At 42.3% G+C, this 25,302-nt stretch overlaps 1 protein-coding gene across 1 annotated transcript; it reads left to right on the top strand.

Moving 5' to 3' along the window:
• The first annotated feature begins 9 nt into the window (after nucleotides 1–9).
• On the top strand, nucleotides 10–19,850 carry TRMT1L (tRNA methyltransferase 1L). Its single transcript, XM_085231985.1, has 16 exons — nucleotides 10–153; nucleotides 2,535–2,687; nucleotides 3,744–3,806; nucleotides 5,748–5,861; nucleotides 6,533–6,597; nucleotides 7,093–7,222; nucleotides 9,088–9,211; nucleotides 10,303–10,382; nucleotides 11,341–11,587; nucleotides 12,982–13,194; nucleotides 14,807–14,997; nucleotides 16,335–16,413; nucleotides 17,162–17,328; nucleotides 17,967–18,026; nucleotides 18,397–18,523; nucleotides 18,608–19,850. Exons 1-16 carry the CDS (start codon nucleotides 36–38, stop codon nucleotides 18,921–18,923), a joined length of 2,247 nt encoding a protein of 748 aa, XP_085088111.1. The 5' UTR covers nucleotides 10–35; the 3' UTR covers nucleotides 18,924–19,850.
• Nucleotides 19,851–25,302: the final 5,452 nt, after the last annotated feature.

The raw sequence follows: 25,302 nt of genomic DNA, 5'->3' as shown, positions 1-25,302 counted from the left end.
GCAGTCTGCCCGCCGGCTCATTCTCACCGCAGAAGATGGCAGCGGAGGAGGCTGTGGAGGCCGGGCTGTCTGCGGAGCGGCTACAGGAGGATGAGGAGGAGGTAGCAGAGGACGGGGGAAGCCCCGCGGGAGGTGGTGAAGCTGCGGCACTCAGTAAGGGCTGAGGGGGGACGCACGGGCTGAGGGGGGGCGCCGCGAGGCGGAGACGGCGGCCCACTGCGACGCGGGGGGGGGGGGGGGCGGTGCGGCCTCACGTGGGCCCGGCGCCAGCGCTCCTGTCAGCTGCATCGCCCAATTATGGCTGCAGGCCGGTAGCTCGGGCCTGCCAGCAACGCTTACGGTCCTGGAATCCCGCTTCAGCAACGTGTGCGTTTGTCAATGGGCTGATTAGAAAGAGCGCGCTTGTTTTCACGCGGGCGGACGTGCGGAGCACGATCGCTCGTTCCCGCGTGCGGAGCACGATCGCTCGTTCCCGCGTGCGGAGCACGATCGCTCGTTCCCGCGTGCGGAGCACGATCGCTCGTTCCCGCGTGCGGAGCACGATCGCTCGTTCCCGCGTGCGGAGCACGATCGCTCGTTCCCGCGTGCGGAGCACGATCGCTCGTTCCCGCGTGCGGAGCACGATCGCTCGTTCCCGCGTGCGGAGCACGATCGCTCGTTCCCGCGTGCGGAGCACGATCGCTCGTTCCCGCGTGCGGAGCACGATCGCTCGTTCCCGCGTGCGGAGCACGATCGCTCGTTCCCGCGTGCGGAGCACGATCGCTCGTTCCCGCGTGCGGAGCACGATCGCTCGTTCCCGCGTGCGGAGCACGATCGCTCGTTCCCGCGTGCGGAGCACGATCGCTCGTTCCCGCGTGCGGAGCACGATCGCTCGTTCCCGCGTGCGGAGCACGATCGCTCGTTCCCGCGTGCGGCCGCTCCAACCATCCAGGCCCATGCACGTGCTCGGGACGTGCCGGCGGCCCGGCCGTGCGGCGCCGTACGCTCCTCTGCCTCTGTGCTGACTGCAGTGGTGCACGTGCGCTCAGATCCGCAATTTGATTCTGGCTCTTTTTATTAATAAATTATGTCGAAAACGCCACCGGACACTTTGTGACTTTAAAATAGATGAGCAGATGGGAAGTAAACGTGAGAATCGGGTGAGCTTCCAGCTTTGCAATAGGTCCTGCAGTGCTGCAGGAGTACTGAGAGCTGTGCTGATCCCGGTTTGTTTTCCTTAAGGCAGTAAAGAAAACTTTAGTGGGCGTTTCTTCTTTTCTGAACAACTTACCTGACCTGTGTCTGTAGGCGTTCCTGCAGTTTCTTCTTTCTAGTTTTCTGCGATGGGATTATTGCGACGAATCTGCAATTTTCAAAAGCAAAACCACCTTAAGAAGTGCTACAAGATCTGTCCAGCCCTCGTTCTGCCTCCAGTGGTGACTGGGAATAGTTGTCTGAGGATGAACAGACTGTATGAACCCTCCAGAAATGCCTTCCAGCACAGAACAGCTGGCGGCTCATTGTTTCCTTGAGCTGATGGCTTTGGGTTTAAAAGCTTACTGGCCATTTTTCTCCGCTAACATTTTTGCTTTGGCACCTGCAGACTTGAAGAAGGCGGTGGCAGGGAGCTCTGCAGCATAGCACTAGCTTATGCAGAAATCTTCTAGTATGATTGAAAAAGCTGATTTGATCCATCCCGGGTTATGTTGGGAGTGACAGAGAGCTGCTGCACCTTTTCTACAGGTGTCTGTCATATATGGGCTGAGAAGCCATCTAGCCTGTCCTTTGGTTCTCAGTGGCTAGGAGGCTATGCCTTAAACTTGTTGTTTCTTGTCGCTCTCTTCCGAAACTTTCCTAGGACTATGCACGTTTTTAGTGGAGGGATATGGAGCAGTACTACTCCATATGCAGGCTCTCCACACTTTTTCCTTTCAGCTCCTAAGATCTTTTTTTTGGAGGAGGCTTTATACCTGTTCCTTTAGTCAAAACTGTCTTTTAAAACCTGAAGATAGTCATCTTGACTGGTGTTGCTCGGGAGACAGCCCACCCGTTCATTTCATTCATATGGGAAATCGAGATTACCTTTTACCCTGAGGCCCAGCACTTTACTGCTCTTTCTTTGTTTAGTTCCCCGATTGCTAGGCCTGCTTTTTCCAGGCTGTTGAACTAGTCAGAGTTAACTACTGTTTTCAAACTTTTTTTTTTTATCAGTACTACGATAGTTAAGTATATTTGGACCTCCTGCTTGCCTGCTTGCTCACGCACTGCGAGCAAGACAATATTATTGCAAGACAATAACATGCCAACGTTTTACTGTTAGCTTCAAACTTGTGATAGTACAGATGGGTGAATGGTTTCTTCTGTCCAGGATGGTGTCCTCTCACCCTGGTTTCCAAGGGTGAGCAATAATTTTTCAAATATTCTTCTCCAATACTCTGATTTTAAAACTTTTCTCTTTTACAGTAGTAAATATGACTGAAAGCGAATGAACACAGTATTACAATTCTAATGTATCAGTAACATTTTTACTTTAATTTCTGTTTGATTTTCCTAAGATGGCGAAGTTGACTGTACAAAAGTGGAAAGCAACAACCTGTCTGTGAAAGTTGGTGAATCAGAAGTAGAAACCAAAGAAGAAAGAACAGAGCATGAATCCTTAAGGGAGCCTGATAGTAACATTTTGGATATTTCATCTGATTATCCAAGAGGTTTGCTCATAAATATAAGAGTATTTCTGTAGTGTCTGAGCCCTTGCTCAAAGAAGGAAAAGGTAGAAATGGTGGGTAAGAGAGGCAAGCGGAATGTGTGCAATTGAGTTTCTATGCATCTAGTGGGTTGTGATACTTTTTCCCATCATCTGTATGAAATATTTTCCTGTAGTGTTGAAAATGTCTTTCAAGTGAGATGCCATTTCCTCCTCTCTACAATTTCTGGAAGCCGCTTCCAAGATTAGTGCATGTGACAGCAGTGCAAAAGAATATCCATACAAATTGGGAAGCAGGAGTTGATTTTAACCTTAGCTTTAATGCTCACTGTCATATCTTTGCATATCGGTCAGTTGCTCTTTTCATTTCATGTAAGAAAATCTGAAAGACTAATGTTGTACAAGCATTGAAAAGTTTTAAAGTCCTTGCAGTACTGGTCTCATAGACTGAGATGCTCTGTGTGCTGCAGCCAACAGAACTTACTGGATAAGCTGATCCTACTGGGCTTAGTAAATTCTACGCTATTTCCATTGATAATTTGAAAACTGGGAAGGTAGTTTTAGATGTTCTCAAACATTCTAAGAAAAAAAAAAAAGGTAGAATTGAATGTGTCTTGGTTATATAGTAAATAATTACTATTTAAAATCTACCCACCTCTGGCTGGCATTTTAGTTTTGCTAGGCCACTCATAGAATGATACTGGTTTGTGTATGGCTCACATTCAGCAACAATGGTGTGTAGTAAAGTCAGAGACAAATAGTATGTGACTTGCTCTTTTCAGCTTGAGTTTTTCAAATGAAGATCACTTCAGGTGGAGAATTCTGATATGTGTCAGCATTGAAAAGCAAGTAGAATATCTTCATCCTACTGAAGAACCAGTTTGGGGATTAATTTTGCATGTTACTCTTTCTACTGGAAACTAAAGGATAGAAACAAGTATTCCATTTGGTGTTACTGACCTTTTCCACTACTATCCTTGAAATGATGAACTGAGTAATAAAATAGTAATGAGTAGAAACGCATTTTTAAGAGTATGTTTTTGAATCTCTCCTATTTTAGAGAAACATCTTTCCATTCAAAGACAACTTGCTGATCTAGAGAAATTGGCTGACCTGAATGAAGGTGAGTTTACCTTGGCAGTACCCCAGAACACAAATCTTCATGTTACAGGTATTTACATTCTTCCTCAGCAGCTATTTTTCAAATGCTGCATCTGTTCTGTTCTTCATTTGTTTGTGGTGCTCAGAGACTATGGGATTCATTGCAAAATAACTTTATAATATTTATTCTTTTTTTTTTTTTATCAAATGCTGTACTTCTTTCAGTAAATTGATACCCTTAATGAGCACTTTTTTTCTTCTGCATTTTTTTAATATTGGTGGCATGCATGGATTAGCAGAATGTTTACTATACTATACTTGCATCAGCAGCTCAATATCGCTTAGGCTCATTAGTCTCAGTGTGGCCACAATAGCAGGGAAGCTAATTGTTGTCTTTACAGCATTTAATTTTCTGTTTCAGTTGTTTGCTTACTTTCTTTATCTTTTCTGATCCATTTTTTTAGTAGAGGACTGCTTAGGAGTGTTAAGCATTTTTATTACAACTCTTAGCAACTCCTATTTCTTCTCAGATCACATGTCTGTCTTTAATACAAATAGTGACAGTCCTTGCACCTGAAACTGGTTTTTATTCACAGATCAAGAAAAACATCAGTGTGTAAGCTACATCATACAGCTCTTGCACCTTAATAATCTTCTGGGGCATTCACTGATGGAAGTGATAGCCTGCTTCTGTAGCTGCTTAGTTTGACCAACAAATATACCAAGAGAAAAGTTTCTATAGAAAGTTAGATCATTCTGTATTTAATGAAGTGATGGGTAATAGATATTTCTTAGGTCCAATGTTCGTGGGTTTTAACTGTTATCAAACTGAATTCTGTGTTAATCCATGGTGCTGATTAAAAAATAAAAAACAACAAAAGCAACTCTATTCCCTTGCCTGTTCTCAATAATCAGTTTTTTCTTTCTACCATGGATTTACCATTCTTCTGCTCTGTGTGAATGAACTGACTTGTATTTATTGTCATTACCTCGCGTTTGAGATTCAGTAATGTGTGACAGTAGCAGAGCCTGATAAACATTAGGGAGAAGCAATGCTTGATTTGAACTGTTGGCTGCTTCTACTAGCTTCAGAGGCATGGGATTCTGCAGGGGTGTGGTAGTCTGCCTGTAAGAAGCCCATATCAGAGGAATTCTGTTGTTTGTGAGACTAAGGAATTAGTATATCAACATCCACACTGTGTAGCAAGTTCCAGTATTCATCCTGTACTGTGGTACTACAAACCTTTCTGCTAAATTCTACATGAGAAATTATTTGATTTTCAGCAGTAGAAGATCCAGAGGCAGCTGTATGTGTGCCCTGGTCTGTAGTTCCCACAGACAGGTGACAACCTGTGTGTCTCAGGAGCTAGCTTTTACTCAGAATGTACTTGGCTTGCTTCAACACCTTTGTTGCCAGGTAACTTTGCACTTGTTTTTGTGTTCTAAAAACAAGATTTCCAGAAGTTTATTATTAGCGCTGAGTGCAGTATTTTTACAGCTTAAAAAGATACCAGGTGCTTGCTTTACCTAAAGCCATGTTCAGAGGCTCAGGAGCATGAAAGATAGGTTTTTGTTCTCTCACTGGTTGGGTTTTCTTGAAACATTGCAAGCCTCTGGATGTCTGTAAAATTCCCTCATTCTGCAACACTATTCAGAAGTTAGATTATGATCAAATGGCTCTGAAATTATTAAAAAAAAAAAGTCAAAAACGTGGAACTGACAGTTGTAGAAGATGATCTTGAAAGAAATCATGTTTTTTGTTTGTATTCCTTTAAGTAGAAAGCAAAGACAATCCATATATTGCAAGTTTGTCTACCCCTGAACTAGAACATACCCTGAGAAACTAATCTTCAGTTCCATTGGTAGGACTTGCCTTCTCTTTTCTTTAATGTGCATCTCTCTTAAAAGGCATTGTAACTGCGTTTTACACGTTTCTCCTCGTATTCCTTGTTGGTATTTTCAGCTGAAAAGAAGCCTTGTCCGTTGTGTCCTGAAGAGAAATTTAAAGCCTGCTATGGCCATAAACTTCATCGTCACCTCCAGAATTTGCACTGGAAAATTTCTGTGGAATTTGAAGGTAAAATAAGTCATTTTGAAGGTAGAATAAGTCATTCAACAGTAAATAGCAAAAGAAGGATGGATGTGGAGGACATTGGTCTGCGGTCTTTTTTAGCTCCTCTTGACTTAAGTATGAGTTTCATGCACCTTATCAGCTCTAAACCAGAACTATATCTTAACCGTGAACTTTGCCATGGGATGTAAAATAGAAATGTAAGATAGCTCTCCATTTTTTTAAGTGCCAAAATAGTTTGAATTGTGCATTTTCTTGTTTAAAAAAATGTGCTTGGGGTGTCATGATAATAAAATATATTTATTTGATGCAAACTACTTTAATAAATGTTTTGATTGTGTTAGCGATTTCAACCATTGCTCCCACCTCACCCTGCTGTCCTTTTTGCCTTGTCATAATGTTTCTTTGAGTTCAGATAACTACTCCAAGTATTGATTCAGTGTAAGTGTTTTATATTTTGTAGCCTTATCTTTCACACTACCAAACTCTGTGATCTGTTTACAAGATACATTAAAATCTTTACAAGGAGTTTTAAGAAAAAGAGTGAGCATTATATGTTTTTTAATGAACAAGATGTATGAGTTTGCAGGAAATAAAATGACCACCCAGAGTAAGGCAAAACTGAAGTTAAATTAAATGAAACAATTTTCAGACTGTAATGTGCTTTTGTTTTATAGGGTACAGAATGTGTATCTGCCACTTGCCTTGTCGTATAGCAAAACCAAACTTCGTTGCAGATCAGGTAAAAGTGCTGAATCATAGAAATGTTTCTTAGCCTATGCAATGGGGGAGATGGGTGATTTTGAGCAACTTTTACAGCCTGTCCTTAGTCTGAAAAGTATGACTTCTTTCCATTGCACTACACCAAGTGTGCATCAGTCCAGAATGATGTTTTAATATAACCCTGTTGAATGTCACATCTCTGGTATTTTGGTGGACAGCTGCCTACGTCTTTAAGCAGCAGCTCTCTGTGGGAGAGATGAAGAATCATGGCAGTGAGCAGTGGGCACTTCTCAGCTCCGTCCCAGTGTGCTGTGTCGTGCAGCTGGATAGGCTGTGTTGCTGTGGTAGGACCGTGAGCCGTGTGGGTCTGGTTATTTGCAGTCTCCAGGCTGCAGATTCACGATGTTTTATGTGTAGTAGAGTTAAGACAGATGACTTCTTCATCAGCCTGTGCTTAGGGGCGGTCCTACTTGAGCCACGCTTATGTATTCTGAAAGTACATTTCATGTCACAGACGTTTTCAAAGATGGGAGCACATTACCACTGTATCATCTGCTCAGCAACTATCACACGAAGAACTGATATGATTGGACATATTAATCGCCATGTCAATAAAGGAGAAACTGAATCAAGATTTATTACAGGTAAGTTCTCACTTCTGAAAAACATCTGATACGTTGCAGCGTGGGTTATCTATGATGACAGACATGGGAAGAATTCATAAACAGAATTATTTGGGTTTACTAATGAGAATTCTGCTCTTAATTTTTCAGAATGTGTGTTTTCCTGAAAGATTTGGGAATGCTGTGATTTTTGTCTCCGTGTTAGCCAGTTACTCTGTTCATAGAGATGAATAACATGCTCTTCACAAACAGATCAGTGCTGTAAATGTAGGTTTCTGCATTTCCAATACAATGGAGAACCTGGTGTCCATTAAAACAAATCCTGCGCTGAGAATTTCATTCCTCCCCTTGGCTGTGTTTGTTGTTAAGTCAGTCTTCAGTAAATCTCTCTACAGCATACATGTATGGTGGTGGTGGTGGTGGTGGTTGTTGTTTTTTACTAAATGGCATCAGCAGGAGTTCACAAATCAATGTGGCTATTATTCAGTCCTGGAGAGTTGTGATGGCAGTGTTACAAGTTCTTTGGATTTTAATTTTGTCTGACCTTCTCAAGAATTAGACTTCTTGTTTCTAAGCTTGGATAAAAATGAGACTGAAAGCATTCTAGATAATTGGAACACCAGATGTTTTAAATTAATTTAATTTCCTTTATTTTCACAGACTTTCTTTTATTTGCAAAAAGTACATTGTTGTTTTGCTTTTGAGTAAAAACTAAGATTTTTTTCATTATGGCCCAGACAGTTCACTATTGAAACTTGTCCTTTTTGTTTGTTTGTCTATTTTGTTTCTGGCTGTAGATGTATAGATGGGATGTTTCTGTCTGTGAGCAGATGTATGGATGTTTCTATCTGTAGATGTATAGATTTTACCTGGTTTTAGTAAGAACGGGATGTGAGGATCACACTTAGTTTTGTTGGCAGTCTACCGTTTAGGAATAGCAGCTTAAGCCTGGGGTCAGTTTTTATGTCTGTGAAATAGAAGTAGAACATGTTTCCATGGAAACTTCATGACATGAGAAACTTCAGGCTTCTCTTGTCTGTTGCATCGTATCTCTGTGTGATTCCCTTCAGAGCAGTTAGTAAAAATGTTGTACTTATTTAAAATGCATGTGAATAGTTTTCCTGCTGGGTAAATGAGAAGCTCATTTGAGAAGCTGGATAAATGGATGACATTTGGTGCTTAGGAGGCACCAGCAAATGCTGAGGGCTGTGAACATGAAGCAGCATGGCAGAGCAGCTCAGATGTGCTGCCTGCATGCTTGGAGCACTGTGAGATGGGCAGGCTGTGCACTGAGGGGGGTCTCTGGCTGAAGCTTCCACGTTTTTCCTGGTTATCTCTGGGTAAATTTTGCTGCTGTCAGACTGGGGAATAACTGCTCAGAGAAGTGACAGTGTTACAGCTGTCAAATCAAGTACACCTGTTTTTGCCAGTCTGTACGAAGCTTAAACACTGAAATTGTCAGTGTCATGAAGCTTTTTGAAAACTCTTTAAAAGAGATTGGATCAAGGAATTAAATGGTTCACATTCGTGACTGTATTAAAAGTGTTTTAGTTACCTAGCAAATACTATTTGAACATACAGAACAAATGTGATAAGCCTCAGGTGGATATAGAAAGTGGATATAGAAGAACTGAAGTAAGAAACAAATCCTGTCTTTTATGGCAAGAAAATCATGGTAGAGCTTGAGCCTTGTCTGCTGCTTTCCAGACTGTAAGATACATTATTTTTTCCTTCCTTCCTTCTTGTAGATAACTGGTCCATGTATGCCATCTGGACGATTGCACTGTTTGTTACCTGGGAGCAAAAATTCAATGTCATGTATCAAATGTCCTAATCTGAATTTCAATTCTCACTTTCTCCTTGCTCTGTAATTACTTTCTTTTCAGCTCCTGCTCCCAAGTCATCTTGTGAAGTACTGAAAGAGGCAAACACAGATGTGCAGGTTCTTCCCAACTATTTCACACCTCAAAAAACAGACTCCTATTTTAATCCCAAAATGAAGCTCAACAGGTGAGAGAACTGGGAGTGGAGAAATAGGAACGAGGATAGGTGACTTTGCAGTGTGAAATACCAATGTGTTATGAAGAACATACTCTGTGGATGCTTTATTTGGAGGAGAAATAGCTTTTGTGAATAACAAGAAGGTTTCTGGAATAAGAATTCCATTTAGATGTGCTTCTAACTTGTCTAACAGATAATTTCTGTTAATTTTGGAAAGTTTTCCATCAGTAAGCTCTTGACAAATACTATTAAAACACAGAAATGCTTATTATTTCTGAAGTGGCTAAGGCTTTATAATAAGTATATGCAAAAGAGCAGGATTTTAAAAGAGCACGCTTGAAAGCTGATTTCCCTGTATACACTGAGATCTTTTTCTGTGAATCACCACAGCTGCTCACTGCTTGCTCTTCTGTTACTGAAGGGCAGGATACCTAGGCCTTGTTTATTTAGGCCTTTTTTTTTTTTTTCTTGGACTTCAAATTCTCATAGGTTTCTTCCTGTATTTGTATTAGAAAAGATGAAGGAAGGAAAGCCCTTTTTAGGAAAATTGTAAATGTTTGGTGTCTCACAATAAAATGTGCAAGCATTACCATGAAGGCAGTGGGCTGGACTTCACCCTGGCTGACCCCTCGTTTTGCTGCTGTGAATGTTCCAGCTTCCAGGCTTAAAGTTAGTTCAGATACATTTATGAAAACTGAGACGTACTTCTGGAGGAAGCCAGTTAAGGTTTGTGATCAATACCTCATTTCCTTTCAAATACAGAGCAGTTAATAGGGTAACCTCAGATCATGCTGGGATAGGAGGAAAAACTCTACTTAAGATACCTGGAAAATTACTCAGGATCTTACCTTAGGAATTTTCTGCTGTGCTGAGTCACTAAATTGAATGTGAAATGCCATGGTATCCATTAAGGAGGTTAAAAGTAAATCTAACTACTGGAATTAAACTTTCAGTGTTAGTTAAGGTTTCTGATTTACAATCCTTTTGTTCAAAGGTGATCTGCCTTAATTGTTCTGGGAAGGTACTCAAGGGACACGGGTAAGAGGAATAAAAAATTTTATCACCTTCTAATGGCTTCTTACATTTTTTTAATTTTCCAGACAACTGATATTCTGTGCCCTGGCTGTTTTAGCTGAGGAACGTAAACCAATAGAATGTTTGGATGCATTTGGTGCTACGGGTAAAATGAAGCTCTTTATCTTCAGCTAACATCTGATAGTACGAAACTGCAGAAATGAGTAGTAACAGTCTTGTCATGTTGTGTTTGAGTATGCCATTTTCTTGCTTAGGCAGACAGTCATTGGCTTCCATACAACCTTCAAGAGCTTAGATTAAGTCCTTTGAAAAAGATTGCAAATAATATTAAATTGAAGTTGAGTGATATGCTTGAAAACAATTGTCTTAATGTTCATGAAATTCTATCTTCAGAGGTGTGCAATCAAGATCTTGGATCTTTTGAGACTTGGTGGCTGTAAAACCAACCTCTGGTTAAACTGTGGTACTGTATCCAGATTTCTTTACTGAATTCTTTGTGATTGATAACAAAAATTCTGAACTTGAACTAACTGTAAAGTTGTTCTGCTGGAGTCCACTAGCATTCTGGAACAAAAATCTGAAGAAATCTGAGCTGCTGCACTATGATCAGTCTGCTATTGTAAACCTAAATTTATCGTTGAGAACAACAGTAGCCACTCAGCATTTTGCGTAAACTTTGTCACTGTTCTGAACCAGGTGAGATTTCAGAGCTGCAGCCCATCCTGCATTTCTACAGGATAATCCTGGAGTTGGCTGAAAGTCAGCAAGAGTATTTACAGGTTGCATTTTGCTATATTGGAGCACGGAGCAAGCCAAGGATCTTCACCACAGATTTTAACTCCATCACTCATCTTTTGGTCTGTAACTCCCAATTCTTGTATAAGAAGGTGACAGATAGACTGCTTTCCATCCTTTCGCTAACTTCAGTGTGACTGTAGTGATGCAAAAGGGTCACCAAGATAATTGTTGCAGGAGCACACTAAAGCTTGCAGCGTGCTGTCGTGTTATAAGCATTTAAAGGGATGTGGGTTTGTTTTGAGTTAGATGAACCAGAAGCCAGCTCCCTTGTTCCATCATGGAGTTACATTTCTATCTTTCCATAGGTATAATGGGATTACAGTGGGCAAAGCACCTCCGAAGTTCTGTCAAAGTTACAATTAATGATTGTAATGAGAATTCTGTGACAATGATTCAGGAAAACTGCCATTTAAACAAAATGAAGGTGAAAGTGAACACTAAGAAAGAAGACAATTACGAAGCCATAGGAGATGGAGATGAAAGTACTGATACAATTGAGGTGACAAAAATGGATGCCAATGTTATAATGCATTTGAGATCATTTGATTTTATGTAAGTATTACATACTTCTCTTAATAAGTTCTCTGTTTTGATTGTGATACTCCTTGTCCTACTTCATGCCCCACTGTACGTATGTTGGAATTAAAGAAGTAACCAACATGCAGGTGATGTATTTTTCCGCATAACACATGAAAACAGAAAATTAAAAATTATTTTTAATATTTTAGAAATTACTGGAAAAATATTAAAGCCTTTTGACATCCAGAATGAAATATGAATGTGCACGATCATTTTAAGCTGAACAGTTTTGGGTATAATATCATTGCCAGTGTGATAAAGAGAAATGTCACAGAATGAAACCTAGTTCTCACTGTGCACATTAAGGGATCAGCTGTAACTCAGATCCTCCCTAAAACCATTGTCAAGTCTTTTCATGAGCTATTTCCAAAGATGAGGTTAGTCTTTTGGGAAGCATTTTCATAGGCTTAAGGGATGGTTTGAATGGAAGGAGCCTTGAAGCCCACCCAGTTCCAGCACTGTGCTGTGGTTAGGGAACTTCCCACTGGATCAGACCTCCCAGGGTCCATCCAGCTTGGCCTTGAGCAGCTCCAGGGGTGAGGCATCTTCTGTGCTCAGCCTGCATCAGGGCTTCACAATCTCATTGAGAAGTTTCATTTTTGTATCTAAGATCTGCTTCCTTTATCTGATCTAAAACGTTTTTTTTAGTTATCCCATGTCACAGAATCACAGATTCATGATCAATACCTCAGGGGTTGGAAGGGACCTCCAGAGATCATCGAGTCCAGTACATTCCTTGATTAGGAGTCTCTATCCTCAAATTTGTCAGGTTTTTTTTGTTTTGTTTTGTTTTTTTCCTTACAGCATCTAATGGACTTTAAATGCATGCATTTCCATTCTACTGGATGGGCCTGAATTCTTACTGCATGACATGATCTCCTGTAATGCGTTTTTCAGCACATTCATTTTCAGTGGAGGTGTGCTGCTCCTTTCAGGTTGGGCTTACAGATGAGATTGAAAACTCTACAGACATCAAAATAAGCGCTTGGATGTTTTTGTACTGTTCAGCCTCCAGATCTAAGCTAATTAAGCAGCAGGTATTCAGGCTGATGGTTAGCTACTTAGTACATAAACTGGTGCACATGCTTAAAAAAAGAAAAATAATTATATAAAATGTTCTTAGCAGTTTGTTTGTTTTAAAGACAAAGGTAATTGTCAGGCCAATATTCTTGTCACTTGAGTTAATCAAGGAATCAGGATGCAAAAAAAAAAAAAACTTTCTGGCCTTGCATTTTCCAGTACATTCAAGCGCTGGCTCTTGTAATTTTGGCACTGAATCCTCCAGTGTTGTGGAGTAATTCAAGGGAGTTTATTTTTAAAAAGAAGGAGAAATGGTTAATGCAGAGTGCAACTTGCTTTCTTCTTAGACATTTGGACCCATTTGGAACTTCTGTGAATTACCTGGATTCTGCCTTCAGAAACGTGAGGAATCTTGGAATTGTGTCGCTGACATCCACAGACATTAGTTCTCTGTATGCAAAGGCTCAGCACGTCGCCCTGCGTCATTACGGATGTAACATTGTGCGAACAGAGTACTACAAGGAGCTGGCAGCCAGGACAGTCATTGCTGCTGTGGCAAGGTATTGTTAAAACAGATCAGCTCAGGCTATGGGAGCAAATTATTTTGATGCATGCTGAGTTTCCAGAATTCTTGGATTCTAAAAGCCAGACTTCTTGGTACAGAATCTATGCTTCGTATTTTATCTATGCTACTATGTAAACTTAACTAATGTACTTTACATTAGTAAACTTTTTACATAGTAAATTTTAAACTAAAGGCTCAGGAAAGATGAAAGTACATAAATAGGGTAGGGGTTTGGGATGTTGAAAGGGTGGTGAGTTTTGGTTTTGGTGGGGGGTGTTATCCTGAGAACTACTAGCTGGACTTGCAGATACGTGAGTTTGTTGGTACTTTTCTCAACTTTGTTGCCATTTCAGTACTGCACACAGCTTTGTGAATATTAACTAAAACACTTCAGTGGCTTCTAGCTAAGAATTACAGTTTTGTTTTTTTTTTTTTTTTTTAATGGAAACTAGTGTTAAAGGAAACTGGTGTCCACTTTGGAATCTCATGCTTGAGTTTAAAAAGATATTTGTAATTATTACCTTTTGAAATCAATTCTTTGCATCTAGATCAGGCATTCCCAACCTGCAGGCGCATGCAGCACAGCACAGCTCTTGTGGTGACCTGCCATCATTGCAGCTGTTCTTCCCTGCTGAGTGACCCAGCCGAACCCTCAGGCACTTGTCTGGATCGTCAGCATCCACAACTTTTGTGCTTGCCTGGGCTGTGTTTGTGAAGAGGAATTGTGTTGGACTCGTGGTTTGGATGCTGTTGAGCATAGTGTGCATGCCCAGAGCCCTGCTGAGCTGCTTCCATCATGGCACAGGGCCAGGCCAGGCCACCTGCTACCCCTGGAGCCTACCCCTAGCCCTGCTTCCCTGACCTGGAGCAAGGTCAAACTGCTTGGGAAGAAAAGGGGAGAAAATACATGCAGAGGTCTTCAGAATGGCAGAGCTAAAAAACTGATGGGAACGCATTTAGATTTTAATTTTTTCATCTCACTTCCTGTGCTAGGTTGCAGAACATTCTTAGACACAGTTACACTGCATCTGATTAAACATAACCTTACTTTGAAACTACTTTATGGACTGAGATTTGGAGAGGGGATGAGGTTGAACTTTTTAGCTGTTCAGATGAAGTTTGATCTGCTCTGGTTTATGCGTTCCAATTCTCCGAAAACTTTCTTCTTTTCAGCGCTTAGCTGCTCAGGAACTGCTCCCTTGTCCTCCTGCAGTCCTTATTTAATTAATGTTTGATGGTTTACCATCGTGCGTGTCATTCTCAGTCTCAGCTTTCTTGACTTTTCATCTAGTTTGTTTAGATTTTTTTGTTACGTTACCCTGGCAGTAGGTGGGTATTGGGATAGAAGGATGATGGAAGAACAGACCAGTATTTGTTAGTTAATGAAAACTGGAGTGTGACGTTCTTAGTGTTACGGGAAGTAGGCTACACTAAGCATTTAAGAAGTGACTGTCTTCAGATTGCTTTTCTAGACTTTCAGTATTGGTTTCTAGAAAGCAGGTGAGCTCAGAAGTCTTTCAGCAGCTTCAGGTGTCTGTGGAAATGATACTCTACTACATTCAGCATCATTCGGAATCATTCGGTGTGTGTATGTTTTTCCTCTGTAGATCTGCAGCTCGCTGTAACAAAGGCATTGAAGTCTTGCTTGCAGTAGCCCTAGAACACTTTGTTCTTGTAGTCGTCAGAGTTCTAAGGGGACCATCTCCTGCAGATGATTCAGCGAAGAAAATAAGATATCTCATCCACTGTCAGTGGTGTGAGGAGAGAATTTTTCAGAAAGAAGGCAATATGGTAGAAGGTAAGCAAGTATTTCTTGTCACTTTCTTGAACATATGATTTCCTTTGTGGGTTTGGATTTGTTTTTTTCTTTTGCTTGTTAAGGTCTTGTTTATATTTAGATCTCCTTAAGAAAGTATTGTTTCTATTTAATGTAAAGATGCATACAGTGTATGAAGCTGAGAAGCTACTTCTAATACAAGCTGTCTGTTTTATGGTAGTTGCTTAGATTTGTTATGTTCATGGATTTTGCTGTAAATGTCTTGGATTTACTGCTAGGCAACACTCCAGCTCACTGTAGCTGCTGAGGGATGCCTGATATGCTGTTCAGTCCAGCCTTCTTGTGAGGAGCTTGAGGAGTGGGGTAGCTGGCTGCCATTCTGTTCCCTCCATGCAGGGATAGCTTGATGGATTTAGTATCAGATTGCTTTCTGCAGAGCGTCACGTTCAGTTACCTGAAAGTACAATAAAATCAACAGTATCACTTTCCCTTAGATGAGGGTATGTTTTTCCTGCTTGGGCCTTATCTGTAAATGCCAGATGGAAATAATTTTAGTTGGTGTGCTAAGAAAAGTTCGCAGCATCCCTGCAGTTCATCTAATGCTTGGGAATAAATGGAGGCAGCCTTTGTGTCAAAAGCTGAGCTCGAGCTTGCGAGCTGTCTCTGTACAAAACTCAAGCTGGAGGGTGGGCTGGCCAGGTAATAGTTGGAATGGATGTAAAAGAAAAAACCTCATTTATTTCAAAGTTGCAGGTTCCTGGATATTTTGCTGTTCAGTGGTGGTGTCTTTGAACGCCCTGCTCCAAGTTAGGTGCAAGAGTGTGCAGTGACTTTTTTGTTAAAGAGATTCAGTCCTGTTTTTGTAGACGTAAGTGAGTAACTGATAAGTGCAGTGTTATGGTGGAGATCTTAATGTATAAATTAATGGTTTATTTGATATTTTACCTGCTAGCAGTCTCACTTACAGCCTAGAAATCTTGTAGGCGAGCTGTATTTTATGTATGTGATTGACGGATGTTCAAGTTTTTGTTGTTGACATGTACTGCTAGCCTGGGCATCTGCACATATAACTGTAGGAAGATTAGTAATTTCCTTATCATTTCAAATCTGCCAAGAAATGGCGCAGATTAAGTGGCCATTTGTAGAGCATCATTTTAACAATGATTACAGCTCAAAATTGTCACTCACTGAACTTTCTTAAGCACTGCTGCAGTGTTCGACAGAAGTGAGAGTGGTGTTGCACTTGTGCTGTTGCTTACCCTTCTAATTACTTCAGTAAATTTACTTCATGTCTGTATCATCTCAGTAAACATTGATGACTGTTCCAGATTCACTGAAATCCTGTTTTCCTGTTGCAGAAAATCCTTATCAGCAGCTGCCTTGTGATTGTCATGGCAGTATGCCTGGGAGGACAGCGGTAATTCTTGGTCCTCTCTGGTAAGTTCAGAGAACAGCATGGAATTGCAGGGTAACTGGGGCTGGGAAGACCTCCAGCGGTCGACTGCTCAGTCACATACAAATGCAGGTCTGCTGGATCATCCATCGCTGTAAAAGGAAAGTGTGGCAGTCAGGATAATTCAGGAAACGGTTAACTGATTCTGTTCTCTGAATTTAGGAAGGTGTTCAGGTTTTTGTTTTGTTCATAGCACTCAAACCAGCAAATAAATAACAAATTCACTTTAAACTTTGCATTTAGTGCAACTGTTTTAGTATGTCCTGCACTGAAGAACCTGGCTCTGTGTTCCTCTGGTTGCTAAATGTCATGAACTTGTTTATTACTGGATACTTACAGAGTGTACATAATAAATCCTAACATGTGCTGATGGAAGTACACTACTTGATGATTTTTGAATTGTCTCTTATGAGAAATAAAAATACATTCTTTAAGTCTTCTAATGGTTTCAAAGCAGCATTAAAAGCAGTAGCTTTCTTCCTGATAAAAGTAGGACTGAAAGACTTTTTCTACATAGTACAGAAAGTCAGTGATAGGAATAATAGTCCTGAGATCTTTGTTTTTAGTGCGAGACCAATGCTGCTGTCCTTGGAAACCAAGCCACTGTGTTAGGCAGCAATACAGTGCAGCTCTTTGGTGTAATTTAATTGCAAATTACTGTGAGTGATTTTTTTTCAAGGGAATTTTTTGCTTTCGTTGGTAAAGTCTTCTCACTTCTCCTGCGTTTCTTAGGTCAGGAGCTCTCTTTAATACTGGATTCCTCAGAAGAATGCTGTTTGAAGCTGTTCAGTATGGCTTAGATGAAGTCCAGCCACTTTTGAAGACAGTGGTTTGTGAAGCTGAGTGTACAACTTCCAAGAATTTTTCTACACATAGTCCTTCTGATGAAAACAAACAAGGTAAGAAAAAAAACAGCAACCTCTTCATGAAGAGGCTGGCTTGGTGGTGGTTTCAGAGAGAGATTGCTCTTTGGTAACGTAATGCTAACAGCAGAGTATGTGCCACAAGGTCAAGGAAATAACTGTTGCTTTGAATCCAGCGTGAGGCTTGGTAGTGCTGTAAAAACAGCAGGATCTATCGAAGGCAGAGTGCTGGATTTATACCTATGTAACCACTATGGGAGATCCTGAAACAGATAAGCATAATATGGGCAGGCTGACCACTGTGAAATCCAACGTATTCCCTGAAGGAGCTGGAGATGGTGCGTGTCTCTCAGTTTTCTCTTACGCTCTGCTCCTCACCACTGAGGACTGCAGTTGTCCTGCTCTGTATTCTCTGCTGGAGTAGCAAATCATTCCACCAGAAGGAACAACTTTCTGCACCTGCATGCTCTTTTACCGTTAAACAAAGTTACATTTTTAATATTTCCTCTAAATTCAATTACTGAGCTGGTAAGCAAATGAACTATGTGCATGCCTCTCACTGTACTTCTGACTTCAGGCTGGGAAGTGGTGGTGGGTTTTTCTGTTGAACTCAGGCATTTTGCCATTCCACTGTTTTACAGTAGACTTAATTTTGACCCTTAATTATATTCTAGAAGAGTGTGGCGTATATATTAAAACACCAGATATGCTGGCAGAGTCTGATGTGATGCCTGGTAAGTTGATTATTTTTGTGCAACCTCAGCAACTTCAGAGTATGATTTTATACTTGAAGTGATGGCCAAGCCAAACTAGTATTCACCTATAACTTCTCTGTATTTAATCATACTTGAGTAAGAATTATTTTCCCATTGCATAATTATTTTACTTCATCTAAAGTGATATGTGTCATTTTTCCTGGTAAAAGCATGATGCTAATTACTTAATTAAGCATAAATACATCCATAAAGGTGTGGTTGCTGTCTGGGTTTTCTGTATGTACTATCTTTGGCTTTGCTGGCTTTTTTTTTTTTTTTTTTTTTTTTTTTTTTTTTTTGTGGACTTAGTGGATATTCATAGGTTTCACTGGTCTTTTTTGTGATTCAGGAAAAAGAAAAAATAACGAAGTGATGCGAAATGCAACGAAGCGACAAAAAACTGATAACAGTGCTGAGCACCCTGCATTTTACTACAATATCCACAGACACAGTATTAAAGGAATGAACATGCCCAAGTAAGGCTTACATTTACATTCCAGTCTTACAGTGCTATGACAACTAACATATCATTTGTACTGAACCAGCCTCACCTTTTTCAGGTTAAATAAGTTCTTAAACTACCTCTCTGAAGCTGGATACAGAGTCAGCAGAACCCACTTTGATCCTATGGGCGTTCGCACCAACGCTCCCTTGGCACAGTTCAAGACTGTTCTCATGAAGCACAGCACTCCCACATATGCTGGGGGGCAAACAGAAGGCCCTCTCCATCTGACAGAAGATGTCCAGGTGGGAGACCAGCTTCAAGCTGCTACAGACAACAAGGCAAAGGATGATGAGTTTCTGGAAGAGAATAAATCTGGAGACAGTGGCACTGTCTTTGCAGAAGACTGCCCTACTTACTCTGCAGCTGATTAGTCCAATCCTTTTGGGTTTAGATGAGAACTTGCACCTACACTCTGTTCAAATACACCGATACTCCTTGCAGACCTGGAATTTGACAATTTGAAACCCCTGCAACTTCAATTGGAGAGGGTGTTTTAGAATTCTAGAACTTAACACTGAATGCAGCAGTGTGTATGGTCAAGATGCTTTTCCTGTGGGAAAATTTCTAGACGGTTCTTTCACACTCACATCCACTTTCACATTGAGCATTGTAGCTAGCACCAAGTCTTTGTATGGCCTTATTCAAGCTGCTGGAACAGAATCCAGGAGAGTGGATGGGGCCAAAAGTCTGAAGCATTTCTGAACATAAATTTAGTTTGAATCAGACGATCGTTCCTAAAACCTCGCCTGTTAGAACTCAAAGGGAGGTCACATTAAGGTGATAAAATACTGCAGGACAAAACATGATGTGAAGCCAGAAGGTGCAACTTGGTGCACTTGTAACTCCTCGTTGCTCATGTAATTTGGCCTTCCGTTTATTTCTGTAGATATACCTACAGGCAAAATCCTAGCACAAGTGAGAGCAGAAAGGAACCCGTACAGAGCTGTGACATAAAACTTCAGTTCCTAACTAAGCTTTAGTGATTTGTCTGTACTCACTGTGGGTAGTTTGTTTGCTCTGAGATTTAATTTGGTTGTACACTTAAAAAAAAGTTATAGTGACCAGACATCACAATCTGAACATCACAATCTGAAGTTCCAGAAGAATTTGTTAATAGTACAGTTTGCTGTTAAAAGATCTCTTCAGTGACTGAGCAGAGATGCTATTTGTTGGTAATCATTTGGGGTTTCTTTAAATACATGGCAACGTTCCAATCAAACAAACTTGCCTTCATTTTTATTTTTTTTGTCCCCCAAAAAATCATTTTACTTGGAAAATAAAAATACATTTTACTTGGATTCTTAGACTCACAGAATGGCTTCATTTGGAAGGGACCATAAAGATTGTCTGTTTCCAGCACCCTGGAGTGAGCTGGTAGCCACCTACCAGATCAGGTTGCCTGGGGCTCTATCTAGGCTGGCGTTTATGCCCCCAGGGATGGGGAATCACACAGCTTCTCTCGGTGGCCTGTGACTGGCATCTCTACCCTCTGAGTAAAGAATCCCCTCCTAACATTTAAACTAAAATAGGGGAGATTTAGGTTAGAACTCTTCCTTGTTGTTCTGTCTTTCTTTGCCCTCATAAGAAGTCGGTCTCCCTTACTCTCCCTTTAAGTACTGGGAGGTTATGACGAGGTCTCCCCAGATCCAGATCTCCCTTCTCCAAGCTGAATGACCTTAGCTCTCAGCCCTCCTTCATATGAAAGGTGGTCCAGCTCTCTGATCATCTTAGTGGTCCTCTGGACCTGCTCCACCAGCTCCGCATCTTTCTTACGGTGCAGTGTTCCAGATGAGGCCTTACAGGGGTGGGCTAGAGGTGGACAATTGCTTCCTTCTCCCTGCTGGTCACTCCTGATGCAGCCCAGGACACAATCAGCCTTGTGGGGGCTGTAAGTACAAACTGTCCAGCTTTTCATCACCAGGACCCCTAAGTCCTCCACAGGTCTGCTCTGAATAAATGTCTGGGATTTCCTGACCGAGATGCAGCATGCACTTTGCCTTCTTGAAACTCATTGGGTTTGTATGCATCCATTTTTCAGAGCTTGTCCAGGTCTCTTTGGATGGCACCCCTTCCTTTTATCGTGTCAGCTGAAGCACTTGGCATGGTATCATCTGAAAACTTGCTGCAGGTGTACTTGACTTTGCTCTAGCTCATTGATAAAAGAGCACTGATCTTAGAATGGAGTCCTAAAGGATGTCCTCCCCCTGTCCTCACCTCCATAATGCCATTGACCAAAACCCTCTGGATGTGACTGACCAACCAACTCCTCATCAACCAAGTAGTCCACACTTAGTCTCTCTCTGATTTAAAGGTAAGGATGTATTGTGGTCTAAGGCCTTGCAAAAGGTAGATGACATCAGTTGCTCATCCTTTGTCCACTGATGACATAGCTCCATCATAGAAGGCTGCCAGATTTGTCAGGCACAGCATGTCCTTGGTTGGCTGTCTCAGATCAGCTCCTTGCCTTGCACATGCCTTATCTTAGTGCCCAAGGTGTTCCACAGTCTTCCTAGGCATAGAGGTAAGGCTCATCAGTGTGTAGTTACCCCGGTTTTCCTTTCTCCCCTAAAAATGAGTGATGATTTGTTTTTCCAATCACTGGAGATTTTGCTTGACAGCCATGAATTTTCAGATACGATGGAGAGTGATTTGGCAACCACATCAACTGTTCCTTCCAGACCTGGGATATATGTCATCTGGCTGCATAGATTTGTAGTGCAGTGTTTGATGAGTACGCTCAATGATAGCTTGTCCAGTGGGAGAATGAGGAATGCCTGTAATACGTCGAATCCCCTGATCCTGGAGGAAAGTTGAGCGGCCTCACAAGCACGTGCAGGTCCTTTACTGCCTATGAGCAGGTGACATGCAGGCTGCAGAGGCGCACAGCAGGGACGTGTGCGGGGCGGAGGAAGGCAGCAGCATGGCCAGCGCTGCGGGAGGGCAGAGCTGAGAGCAGGACGAGTGGTGGGGCGGGTCTAAGCCCTTCCATTATTTGGTGCCAAACAGGTAGAAGTTCAGCAGCCGTTCTGTCTTTAGCAATAGAAGCCTCCTGGTGTTTTGTGCCAGCTTTGTCCCAAAGCTCTCCATTGAGAAAGAACCCAGCTTCTGGAAATGCAGGGACATTATTGCTTATCCATTTAAGAAAAGGAACTGATGCTGAGGTAGACACAGGCTGACTCAGAAATGATAAAACTAGCTGTAATGCTGCAGGATTTCCTTGCTGCTCCTTCGTTAGTGCTCCTGCAGTTCTCCACTGCTCGCCTTCTGTCCCGCAGAAGCTGCAGGTGCACACCAAGCAATCAATCCCCACACTTCAGTTGGGCCAGGCTCACTCAGCCTCGGCTCGCTTTGCCCCACACAGTGAGCCATCTGCAACATCTGATGTACAGACTCAGATGTTAATGACCCAAATCGTTTATTACAAGTGCTCACACCACTTATATTCCTTAACAAGTTTTCTTTTTCTAGAATTCCCACACATCCCTACAACTTTCCCACCCACTTTCCATGCTAGCAGAGCATTCTACAAACACTCCTTAGCCGTTCATGCGGGCACTTCTCCAATCAGAGCCATCAGACACTCTTTTTTCTTCTAAAGGTGTCCTTGGTTTTGATGCTGTTTGTCTTGCTGCACAGCTGCTGCTCTGAACAGTTTTTTTCTATTCCCTCAGTGCACTGCTCTGTCCAGGCCCCGTAATGGACATTTTCTCCACGAAACACACTTCTCTCACACATACGTGAACGCTTCCCCCCAAAACAAGACATTTGCTCTCCAAAATACCAGCACTCTTACACATACCTCCCATTTTCTAACACAAATACTACTTGACACTCCTCAATACCACACTTACTCCCAGCAACAGGGCATTTTCTCCCCAAAACACCACTTTCTGCCCCCACAACAGGACATTTTCTCTCCAAAACAAGACATTTGCTCCCAGAAATACCAGCACTCTTACACATACCTCACATTTCATCCCAATCAGACTACTTGACGCTCCCCACTGTCACACTTGCTCCAGTGAAGATGGCATCTTCTCCCACATAGACCAGTTGGCTCCCAAATAGACCGCCTTTTCTCCCACATAGACCAGGTTTCTCCCAAAGATGTGCCATAGACCCCCGGAAATACCAGCTGATTTTTCAAAAGATGGCATTTTTTTCCCCAAAACACCAGCTTTCTCACCAACAGATGTCATTTTCCAACCAAGGGTGCTACTATCTCCCAGAAAGAGCACATTTCTGGCAAGTACCTCCCACTTGCTCTCCAAAATACTACTTGGCACTCCTCAAGAGGACATTTTCTCCCATACACACCCTACTTGCTCCCCAAAGGACCAGTTCTCACACCAAAAATGCCACACTTGCTCTCCAAGACAAGACACTCTTTCCCAGAAGGGCCCACTTTTCCCCCCACAGACATGTCCTTTTCTCCCAGGAATACCACCTTTCACTTGGACAATTGGACCTTTTCTTCCCAAAATACAACATGGCAATACTAAATCGGACACTTGCAACCAAGAAGAGGACATTTTCTCCCAGAAATATCACTTTTCTCCCAACAGAGGAGACTTTCTCCACATTGGATGACATTTCTGCTAAGAAGAAATAGTTTTCCTCATTATGATACTTACTCCCAGACTTTGGGGCATTTGATTTCAGAAATACGATTTCTGTCAAAAATAGAGGGCATTTTCCCTCAGAAACACCAGTTTCCTCACCAATATGTGGCACTTTCGACCAGAAATACCATTTCTGTCCCCCAGATGGGGGCATTTTCTCCCAGAAACACCAGCTTGCTCACTGATAGAAGACCTTTTCTGCCCCAAAGTAAGACGTCTTCTCCCAGAAATGCCAGTTTGCTTAGGAGTACCTCCCATTTCCTCCCTCATAGACTACATGACACTCCGCAGGATGACATTTGCTCCCAGAAATAGGGCATTGGATCACTCAGAGACCATTTCTATCCCAAATACAGGCCATTTGCTCCCAGAAATACCACTCCTCTCACAAATGCGTGACATTTTCATCCACCAACACTACTTGAGACCCCCAAAGATCTCATCTTCCACCAAAAAGCAATGACATTTGCTCCCAGATTTACCACTTTGCTAAGAACTAGGCCTCTCATTCACCCGCAAATACCTTTTCTTTCCCAACAAGATGGAATTTGCTCCCAGAAACACCAGCTTTCTCGCAAATACATCATCTCTTCCGCCCATTTGCTCCAAGAAACACACTTCTCTCACACATAAGTGAACGCTTCCCCCCAAAACAAGACATATGCTCTCCGAAATACCAGCACTCTTACACATACCTCCCATTTTCTAACACAAATACTACTTGACACTCCTCAATACCACACTTACTCCCAGCAACAGGGCATTTTCTCCCCCAAATACCACTTTCTGCCCCCACAACAAGATATTTTCTCTCCAAAACAAGACATTTGCTCCCAGAAATACCAGCACTCTTACACATACCTCAAATTTCATCCCAATCACACTACTTGACGCTCCCCAAAGGACCAGTACTCACACCAAAAATGCCACACGTGCTCTCAAAGACAAGACAATCTTTCCCCACAATTATTTCAGAAATACCGTTTCTATCCCAAAGAGATTTCCCTGCCTTTATTTCGAGCCACAATTCATTCTAGTGAAGTTTTCCACTGCTACACATCTGCTTTCAGAGTGGAAAAGAGTGGACGGGAAAACCCGCACTAATAAGACACCTGCAAGTCCGAGGTGAGACAGATGTAGTGCTCTCAGGGAGCGCGTTTCAGAAAGTTGGGAGAGACCCTTTCAGGACTTCTGAGAACAACGCCCAATCGCAGGTAGTGCAGGAGGCTGAATTCGCAGTTGTCGGCATCGGAATCGCACTCCTTCGCTCTCGCGCAGAAAGCGGCATTCGCGCTGAACCGCTCCGGAGACTATGCCGTAGCTGGCCGAGAAATCGCTCGTCTCCCCGAATGTGCAGAATGCACTTCGCCTAGCTCTGAGTACTATGTCTCTGCCTTTATTTCGAGCCACAATTCATTCTAGCGAGGTTTTCCACTGCTACACATCTGCATTCAGACAGGAAAAGAGTGGAAGGCAAAAACCCTCTCTAACAAGGCAACTGCAAGTTTGAGGAACGACAGATGCAGTGCTCTCAGGGAGTGCGTTTCAGAAAGTGAGGAGCGATCCTTTCAGGACTGCGGAGAAAAAACCCCCCACTCGGAGGTAGTGCAGGAGGCTGAATTCGCAGTTGTCGGCATCGGAATCGCACTCCTTCGCTAACACGCGCAGAGAGCGGCAGTCGCGCTGAACCGCTCCGAAGACTTTGCCGTAGCTGGCCGAGAAATCGCATTCATCCCCGAACGTGCAGAATGCACTACGCCTACCTCTGAGTACTATGTCTCTGCCTTTATTTCGAGCCATAATTCATTCTAGTGAGGTTCTCCACTGCTACACATCTGCATTCAGAGAGGAGAAGAGTGCAAGGGAAAACTCTCTCTAACAAAGCAACTGCAAGTTTGAGGAACGACAGATGTAGTGCTCTAATGGAGTGCGTTTCAGACAGTGAGGAGCTATGCTTTCTGGGCTGCGGAGAAAAAAACACCCACTCGCAGGGAGTGCAGGAGGCTGAATTCGCAGTTGTCGGCATCGGAATCGCACTCCTTCGCTCTCATGCGCAGAAAGCGGCATTGGCGCTGACCCGCTCCGGAGACTTTGCCTTAGCTGGCCGAGAAATCTCGTTTATCTCCGA

This window comes from Meleagris gallopavo, chromosome 10 (genome assembly GCF_905368555.1).
Source record: "Meleagris gallopavo chromosome 10, MGAL_WU_HG_1.1, whole genome shotgun sequence".
Taxonomy (NCBI): domain Eukaryota; kingdom Metazoa; phylum Chordata; class Aves; order Galliformes; family Phasianidae; genus Meleagris; species Meleagris gallopavo.
The sequence above is the reverse complement of the archived record's forward strand: the minus strand, read 5'-3'. Positions and strand labels throughout refer to the sequence as shown.